Source organism: Silene latifolia, chromosome 10 (assembly GCF_048544455.1).
Source record: "Silene latifolia isolate original U9 population chromosome 10, ASM4854445v1, whole genome shotgun sequence".
Lineage (NCBI taxonomy): Eukaryota > Viridiplantae > Streptophyta > Magnoliopsida > Caryophyllales > Caryophyllaceae > Silene > Silene latifolia.
Genome location: NC_133535.1, coordinates 151250378 through 151260944, shown reverse-complemented (window position 1 = coordinate 151260944; position 10567 = coordinate 151250378). Strand labels below are relative to the sequence as shown.

The window sequence follows — 10567 nt, the reverse complement described above, 5'->3', positions numbered from 1 at the left end:
TCAACGTGAGACAAATAATATACTTAGAAGTACGCCACATTTTTCACACCTATACTCTATTAATATCCGTACGTTTTTTTTATCATAATTAAAATATGTGTAAATGATATAAAACTTATACTCTTAAAATAACATTTTTTTTACCACGAAATTAATTATATACTTTTCATAATTTTCTTTTACGATACCTTTTTACCAAATGAAATGTATAAGTTTTTATATAAATAAAAATTATAAACATTGTCACTTGAATATAATATAGGAAATTATATCATATTGTAGAGAGAATGATACAAACTCTTAAGAGCTCTTTAAGACAACACTTAAGAGACTCAAAAGTTTTTGGGTTGATACCTAAGTTTCAAACTTCCAATGATGTCTTCTATTTATAATCACTAGTTTAGACCCGTGCAAAATTGCACGGGCATATATAAATAATATATAAAATTAAGTTTTAAAATTTTATACTTACGTTATTGTATAGTTGGATGTATAATATCTTATATAAATCAAGTTAACAACATCGTAATATAGACAAATAAAGAAGAACAATTATTACTGCTATAGCATCAAATGCTTAAAGTTAATCATTCTCTCCAATCATTATAAATGGATATATTCAAGTGATCTTGTCATTCTTAATATTTGTTGTGTTTGAATTAGTATAAATTATTTTGAGGATCATAGTGAGTACATCTTTCTGACCCGACGCGAAAACCCGATATGCTCAATCTCTTTTTTTAGGGTCAAGACCCGAAAAATCTCGACACACTAACCCATTCGACCCGAAATGACACGTTAATCGAGAATTTTATTAAAATATTAATATTTATATATTATATTTGAAATAATAATTAAAAAATAGTTAGTTTTTGTACTTTGAATTACAAACATAGCTAAAAAACGAATATTATATAATTTTTGTAACCTTTAATAATAAAATAGTTATTAAAATAACTTAATTTCTATTATTATGTCATTATAATTAATATATCAATTTAATATGATTAAAACATTAATATTAAATATGTTTAGATGTTTTTTAAAATATTTTTTCAATTTAAAAAATGGTAGAAAAAAGGCGTTGGAACTTGGAACCTATTTTTTGATCCATATTGGCCCCTAATCCGACCGTATCCCGTAAGATCCGACCCTATGTCTTACTCGTATCCTGACCCGATCCGTTAACAAATAATGGTTAGTTGACGAATGGGATTTTGTAAAGTAGTATTACGTCTAGGGCGAGTGTTTAAGCGGAAAAAAAAACATTCATGGTTTGTGTTTTATTTAAACTTTTACCATAAGTATGTAGAAAAATATATGAAATACTATTAGAAACAAAATATTTATACTTGTAATCAAAAGCTCTTTCAAAGTATACGAAGTATAAATTTTGAAATTTTCAACAAATATGATTAGCATACATATAAAAAAAAGTATAGTCAAAATACGATTTGAAAACGACGTAAACTCAAATAGAAGAAAGCTTACTATTTACTTCTTTATTTCCATAAATATAAACTGTAGACACATGGTAAATCACTAAATCTGATTCATTAAGCAGTAAATTATACCAATTATGATGAACCATGTGAAAAAAATGCCGCAAACAAAAGACGATTTCCAGATTGATTAGGGTTAATTGGCAGCATTAATAAATTAGTGCATAATATCTAGTGGGCCATGTGATTAGTGGTAGGCTCTATAATGAGACTTGCGTGTAATATGGGGTGGAGGCTTAGACGGGAAAGAAAATGTAGTTGGTTTTTATTTTATTATATTATATAGATAAAATCACCCCATCTTATGTTAATTTTTCGATGTGGGACAATTCTACTCCCTCCCATCCACTCTTTTCTTCCCCTTTGGAGTGGGCACAGAGATTAAGGGTGGAGAGTATAATATTGATAAAGATATGAGTGGGGTTTGGAAATTGGAGAGAGGTATGAATAATTAGGATTAAATATTAATAAAGGAGATGAGTGGGGTTTGGTTATTGGAGAGATGTAGGAATAATTAGAATTAAATATTAATAAATGATATAGTGGGGTTTGTTGAGTGGAGATAGGTAGAAGTATAATATTAATAAAAACTTTCTGAAAAAGGAAAAGGGAAGAAACCTGAATAATCCGTTTTGGAAAATAGGGAAGAAAAGAGTGGATGGGAGTGAGTATTATTTATATGTAATTTATGTGGTACAAATAACGTACTAAGAAATATACCATCTTTTTCGCACCTAGTTCAACATCAAGTCCAAATTCTGATTATGGGCAATTGCTACTTCAATCATATCATATATTATATTAAAGCAACAACCGGCTACCCCTTCATACGCCATATGTCACAACACATTCAATTGTCACGTGTCATACTCTCTAATTAAAAAAACATAAAAAAAAGGTGCAATCACGTAACAATTCAATTACAAAACGATTCAATCATATATCTTATCATCATATATCATATCATATCATATCATATCATATCATATATTATATTAAAGCAACAACCGACTACCCCTTGATACGCCACGTGTCACAACGCATTCAAACGCCACGTATCATACTCTCTAATTAAAAAAGCCAAAATAAAAATAAAAATGGTGCAATATATCACGTAAACAATTCAATACAAAACGATTTCGAATTAAATTACAAAAAAATTCGTCCTTCAAATTCGGGATTTATTAGCAATTTTTAATACTCCCTCCTATTCTAGATAAACCTCCCTATTCATGGGGGGCACTAGAATTAAGGAGAGAGATTAAAATAAGGTAAAGTATTGTAGTGGAGTTTGGTAATTGGAGAGATGGAAGGTATTGTGGAGTATTATTGTGGGTGAAGTGATTAAAATAAGTATTGTTGTGGGTAAGTTGATTAAAATAAGTATTGTGGTGGGTTGAGGTGGGGTATTATTGTGGGGTAAGGTGATTAAAATAAGTATAAAACTTTACCAAATAAGGAAATAGGGAAGTTATTGTGAATAGATGAAAAAGAAAAGAGGGAAGTTTATGTAGAATATAAGGGAGTAGTATTTTCAAAATTTTCTAATGAGAATATCAAACATGATTATTTTTATTAGAATGTAATTTTAAAAAAAAAAACGGTATATAAAAAGTTTAGAAGGAAAGTTGCTAATTTTAAGTTGATTTGGGCGCAATTTTAGGAGAGAACTTGCTGGATTTTGAGACGTAAATTAAAAAAAGTATTAATTAGAATATTTTTTAATTGGTATGAGGCATGTTGTAGTTGGTTAGCTTAAAAAAAAGCAACTGAATCAAAATCCACCGGTTATTTTCAAAAATATGTTATCGTAACTAAAATATCACCTTTTTCTAATTAAGGTTAGTAAACATCTTTTACTCAATTACATTCATATTTTAAGATTAATGTGAGCATAAGGTTATTATTGCCATATTTGAATGCACATTTCAAATTATTATGATTGACCTAAAAAAGAAACTGATAACGCAAATTTAGGAAAATAATAATAAAAATATTTTCAAAGATACAACGAAAGTTACTCAAAAACTAATTAAAAAATATCTTTTTTTACGTGATTGACTCGAAATAATTCACAAAAAGATTTTTATTTTTATTTGACACCTATGTTATTCCACTACTTTACACAAATTAACAAAATTGCATCATTTAATTAGTCAATTCAACTTTTTTCCAAGAAAAACGTAGAAGATAAAGATAATTATTTTTTCCAAGAATAACGCAGAAGATAAAGATAATTATATAATTATGTTATGATAGCTTCCACCTCGCATCATTAATATAAAATCTATATATAATAATTAAAACACAAACTTAACACTTACCTAATTGACACAACATTTTATCTAGCATAATAATCCACATCATCACCATTTATTATTTAAAAATAAAAAGAAAAATAAAAAGTTGATTACTCCACTATTCACAAGCGGACATTAAACTTCAATTTTCTCTCGATACATAAGTGAAAATATATTCATGTGAGATCTTATTTGATTCGTCTTTAAGAGTACATTAAAAATATCTAACTTTTATAATTTTTGCAAATACGTAACTAAAGATATTTGCCGAGTAAAAGCCGCGTTGACAAACGTGATAAAGCATAATGGCCTTGTAGAATTGAATGGAGGGAGTATATTTGTAGCATTAAACAAAAATTAGATTATAATAATTGAAATTTGAGTTTTAATTTCAAAGTAGATTATACAACATCAAACATAAATTAAAATTTTTTGGTTTTAATTTCAAAATCTGTTATACGACAAATAAAAATCATATTACATTACTCTATATTTTACGTTGTTTGTAAATGCTACCCTCTTTTGTTATATACCTCCTTATTTTTAATAAATTGGATACATAAGGAGATGTTAAAAATTAATGTTTTAACATAATTTTTCCTATAACGTACTCAAATATTATAATAGCGTAAGAAAATTAAAATATTGTACTATAAGAATAATATTAAATACCCCATGTTACTCTTCTAAAGTTTTCATATGCAACAATTCGCGATGAGAACAAAGCAAATTAAAGAAAAAAAAAGCACGTGCTACAAGTCTACAACAATTGAGAACAAAAAACAACAAAGATACATTATCGATAAAAAAAAATACCGCATGAAGAGAAAATACATAATGAAATAGAGATAATTAAACAAATTGTGCACTACAGAGATTTTTTTTTTTTTTTGAAAAATAAACAAAAACGTCATTACCCTACCACCAACCTATCAATCCCTTCCAAGCCACCATCAACCCGTTATGCCTCTTCTAGAAACATGTTAAACACGAGCTCTTTATCCCATTAACCAGTTGTTACCGTCACTACAACCTTCTCACCGACACTTCTTTTACGGCTGACTTCCACACAACCACCGTAAATCAAATAAAACCTTAAAAACCTCAATCCTTAAATAAAACGAAATAGAATTGAATACTGAAAAACGGAGAAGAAAAATACTAATTTGATCATTAGTTTCTAATAAACAAATCAAATACATTTTCTATAATCAAATTAGGTTTTAGGAAATTAAGTTTATTGTTTTTTTTAAAGAAACGAGTATACAAATGAAAAATGTACTAGATACATAAATGCCATTATGTCAGTTAATATAAATATTAATCGTAATATTATCAACTTTATATAATGACAGTCTTAAAAAGTGACACTATAATTGTTTATACAACCACACAGTTTCAAACTTTATTACGAATTATATAGAAAACATTGGTCAATGATGAAAAAAAGCTACACATGTATCGAATATTCATTTGACATGGTTAATTTTATATCAAAATTATTAATATGAAACGAATAGTTCTACGTTATATTGGTACTCTATTACATCTACTTGCCCGTCTAATATTATAATACCGTGAAATTGAAAATAAATCTGTTGTTTACTTCTCGCCAAAATACATGAACAACAATTTATGTGCAATATTTTTGCATACCAGTGTATTTAGCACAAGGCAATAAAGATATCAGTATGTACCAAACAAATGAGGTTACGTTACGCGTGTGCTTACAGAGTTAATCTCAAACGCTCCCGTAATTTTCACGGGTACAAAAGCTAGTTTATAAAAATTAAATCAATTCCTAAAATTACGCCTATGAATATTGTTATTTGTTAAACCATCAATGCTCTATATAAACAAAACTAATAAAGATCTTTTAAATTAATTGTATCATCCATTAAATAGCTGGCCATTTTTAACTTTCAAGTAAATATTTACCATTATTTCATACTATTGTAGTTGTATGAGATTTTGGCTAATTAGTATCAAACTAGTTTAGATCCCGCGCAATAAATGCGCGGTATTTATAGAATTTTTATTTTTATATTACTTAATTAGGTTAGACCCCATGCATTAAATACATGGCTTATAATTTTTTTATTTTTTTTTTACTAAATTAGATATATGATAGTGGTATCTCATTAGTTGTTCATTTTTCTCATCATTGCATTTTGTGTTGAGAAATAAAAAGTTGAAACTGAAAATTAATTAAAAGAATTGAGTAGCATGTTGAAATGTATTTTTGTAAATAATAGTTTTTTTTATAATGCAAAGTTAAGGATTCCAATTTATAAATTTTCTCTTTTTTTTTTGTCTCGAAAGTAATTAAAACGGTTTAATTTTGTTTCATACATAGTATATGAGTCAAATCATTTTCAAATAATAGAATCAGTAAAATATTTAATAAATCATAGTTTGATACAATTTTTTTATTAAAATATTTTAATTAAAAGATTATAGATTAGAGTTTAGTCAAAAAAATATAATTTGATGAAAAGATTAATTTTAATGAAAAGATAATATGTTAATGAAATAAATTATTATGATTATTAGTTACCTTAGTTAATGTATACATAAGTGTTATTAGTTACCTTATTTAGAAAGATGCTTTTTGGAGGGAAAATTTGTGAGGTTGCCTATTCATTTAGTAAATAGGGGATGTTCAGAATTATCTTGCGATAATTATCATTATCCTTTAGTCGGGTTTTACAAGACCAAACACAAAGAACGTCGAAAAGATGCTCAGACGATGAAAAATACAAAAAATGCATGGTAAAAGTATAGCCCTTTTTTTTTAGTAAAGTTCGTCCGTGATGGGTAATTAATTTTTGGATGGCGATATAGCGCCACCGGGTGGTACTAAATCTCAGCGCCACCCTAATATAAATAATATAAAATATGGAAAATAAAAATTAGTTTTCAATTTCCTGCCAAACTCTTAGGGGTAAGACCGTAATACTCCTATATATGTTATCTGGAGTTAGAAGTAAAATCCCAACTAAAACAAAATGACAAGTATCAAGTCAATGTTTTTCTAGGGTTTTCTCCTAGGGTTTCTGTCTGAGTCTAGGGTTAGGTCTTGAGGTTCTCCTCCACTTCGAGGCTCTTCTCACGTTTTTTGCGTGGGAATCTGGCTTCTTTTATCTTTGTTTTCGTTTGTGTTGTGCAGGTTGCAGATAGGGTTTGATCCGATGGCTTCTACTTCGAGCAAGGGGAAGGGAATTATGGGCGGTGATGATAGCGGCACTGGGAATGAATTTGTGTGGGACGAGGGCTCAGAGGAGGAGGAGGCGAAAGGTCAGTTGATGCTAGTCGGGAAAATCTGGGCACAGAAAGTGATTAATGCGAAGGCGGCCATAGAGACGATGATAAGACTATGGAATCCTTCGAAACCGATCATTGGTAACGTGATTGATGCAAAGGAAAAGACTTTTGTCTTTCGATTTGGTGCAATGCGGGATAAGGAGAAGGTGATAGCGAACCAACCATGGCATTTTGACAAATTCGTATGGTGTTTCGACGAACCGAATGTCGCGGGTAAGATTACTGATACTGTTTTACATCAATTGCCAATGTGGGCGAGAGTGTATGACCTACCTATTTCGGGTAGGAAAAATGAAACAAATGCGAGGAAAATAGGGTCGATGCTAGGGCAGTTTATTACTATGGAATTAAGGCCAAACCCGGAAATGGATAGGGCAATTCGACTCCGAGTTCTTCATGACGTTCGTAACCCACTTCATGCTTTTGTTCCGATCAAGATGCAAACTGGGCAGATGGTGAAGTTTGATACTCCCTCCTATTCACTATTTTCTTCCATATTTCCTTAAACGGATTATTCAAGTTTTCTTCCCCTTTCTTATTTTGGAAATTTTTACTCTTATTTTATTCATCCCTCTCTCCTATCACCAAACCCCACCTAACTTTTACTCTTATTTTATTCATCCCTCTCTCCTATCACCAAACCCCATCTAACTCACAATTCCTTATTTAATTCTTAATTATTCATTCCTCTCTCCAATTCACAAACCCCACCATCTTCCTTTATTCATTCTTTAATCATCTCCTAAAATCTTGTGCCCACATCAAAGGGGAAGAAAACCCCGAATAGGAAAGAGTATAAAGTATGAGAGACTACCAACATATTGCTATGGATGTGGGACACTTAGCCATGGTGAAAAAGATTGTGATGACGGCCCTTATGAAGAAGATGAGCTTTGATTTGGGGAGTGGCTTCGTGCCTCTCTTTGGAAGATCACCAAGACAGTTAAAGAATGGACGGGGAAGGCTATGCGATGTTTACAGCCAGACTTTGATAATGAAGGATGAAAAGATGAGGAGTCAGAGATTCCAAAAATGATAGAAAAGCTTCAGAATATTGCTGTTGGCTTCAAAAGCAAGAAAATGGCGGATGGTAAGCGTATAGACGCCGAAGGGGGGACCGAGCAGTTGATGAAGGGAGGGGGATGGCAGGAATGGGGGACAGATTTTGGGTGAGGAGGGGAATATGTCCCTTAATCTCAATAAGAGACAGAAGGAGGGGTGTGTGATAGAGGTGAATCAGGTTGGGTGTGCTGAGGGGGTGCGAAAATATAGGGGAGAAGTGACAAAACAGAGGGAGAGGAGAAGTGTGTATATGGATACGGATGAAGGGGAGGGAGACTGTAATGGTCGAAAAGAGGGGCACGAGGCTGGTGTGATCCATGCGGGGGGGAAGGGAACTAAGGGAGCTAAGTGGGAGCGGATACCGAGGGTTAGTATGGGATCGAGCCTGGAGGAGGTGGGTCTTGAAGTTGGGGGGAAGAGATCCAGGGAAGGTGAAGATATGGGTGGATATGTGAAGAAGTCGAAACACAACAAAGACGGGGGTGTCACTGGTGGTTGAGGGAGCTCAACCCCGCCGGGCCCAATGAGTCTTTTGAGTCTCAACTGTCGGGGATTGGGCCACCCCGATACTGTCGATGTGCTCCGTCATTTACTACGACGGGAGGCCCCGACCATGGTGTTTCTTTGCGAGACGAAGCTAAGTGGTCGTGAGATGCAGACTGTCCGGGCGAAATTTGACGGGTATGATGGAATGGAGGTGGATAGTGTGGGTAGGTCTGGTGGTCTTGCTTTCTGGTGCAAAAAAGGAGTACGATGTGAGATTTTGTCGGCTTCGGTACATTACATGGATTTTGTTGTTAGAGATGATGAGGGTGACTGGAGAGTGACAGGTTTTTATGGGTGGCCGGCGGTGACGGATCGCCACCTGTCTTGGCAGCTACTTCACATTTCGGGGAGGCAATCTAACTTGCCTTGGGTGTGTGTGGGAGATTTCAATGAGATCTTATCTGCAAACGAAATGAAGGGAGGTAGCCGAGCTCAGTGGCAAATGAACAACTTCCGAGATGCTATGGATGATTGTGGGTTAGTGGATGTGCAGTTTGAGGGCTATGCGTTCACATGGGATAATGGGCAAGCGGGGGACACGAACAGGCAGAGTAGGATTGATAGGACTATGGGAACTACTGAGTGGCTTGAGAGCTTCCCGTATTCTTATTTGATCCATATGGAGCGGGAATGGTCTGATCACTCGCCAATTAAGCTTGTGTTTGATAGAAGGGAAGTGAAGAGGGAAGGTATGCACAAGTTTCGATTTGAGCAAGTATGGGTGGGGGAAGATGGTTGTGAGGAAGCGATTCGGAGGGGTTTTGAGCGTGGGGGTTTGGATGTGATGAATGTCCTCGGTGCAAGTGCGAAGGTGTAACACCCCCATATACAGAGGAGCCTTAACTAGGCCTTCCTTAGCATATAAAGGCGCTACCATATCGGTAGCCCGAGGATAGTAATAACCAAGTGTCGATAAAAGAACGATTAAATTACTTTACAAGTCATCTATTCAACTAATGATACAAAAGATGCAACTCAAGGTCTACTAGCTACAATTATTAAATCTCGTGGCGACTCATCCCTGCCCGGACTCCAGCTAGCAACCACATCAACACCTGCTAAGACGGACTGCTCACCATAAGGGATCACGGCAGACACATAAACAAACAAGACAACCACACAAAGTCAGTACTGAGATAAGACATAACCAAGTTACCAACACCTACCAAAACGACACAAACAATCAGTCACAACCAGGCACTCCGCTCCATCTCCGTCTCCGACTGTCCACTGGACCAGCCCTGCCAGTGGGGGACCGCAGCCGTTCCCACCTAAGCCCCGCTCATCATACCGAGCGATAACCTTGTCCCATTAATGTGCACATCCCCTTCCGTGGCGGGTTCCACGAAGGGCGAAACTAGGGCGTGAAGCCACTCCCGCAAGTGACTTCACTCAGCCGAGAACGCATCTCGAGAACCACAGACAAACAATCACAATACAATCACTACATCGTCTGAATCAACCAATTACACTAATTACAGCACAACAACAACGATTCAACGATCGACGCACTAGACTATCTACAGAAACTGAGTAGGCGAACCTACCTTTAAGCAACCGCAACCAATCCATGCCGACAGACAACATGTCCAGCGACCAAGCCACGCCTATAACCACAATACAATTATCTATTACTAACAAGCAAACCCTAACCAAAAGAACATCGACACGGATGATGATTATGACATACCTATCAGGGAGAAACTCAGCAAAAGACCGCTACCCGACACCAAAGACGTTCCCCTAAGGCACAAGGATCTTCCAAAAGGCTTCCAAGGAGGTTTTGAGGTGAAGGGGAGGGAAAGAGGCGGCTGAAGGATAGAAGGAAAGTGG

At 34.3% G+C, this 10567-nt stretch overlaps 1 protein-coding gene across 1 annotated transcript; it reads left to right on the top strand.

Annotated features, from left to right (window-relative positions):
- Positions 1-8801: 8801 nt before the first annotated feature.
- Positions 8802-9551, top strand: LOC141608536 (uncharacterized). The gene has a single exon (XM_074427879.1). It carries the CDS (start codon positions 8802-8804, stop codon positions 9549-9551), a length of 750 nt encoding a protein of 249 aa, XP_074283980.1.
- Positions 9552-10567: the final 1016 nt, after the last annotated feature.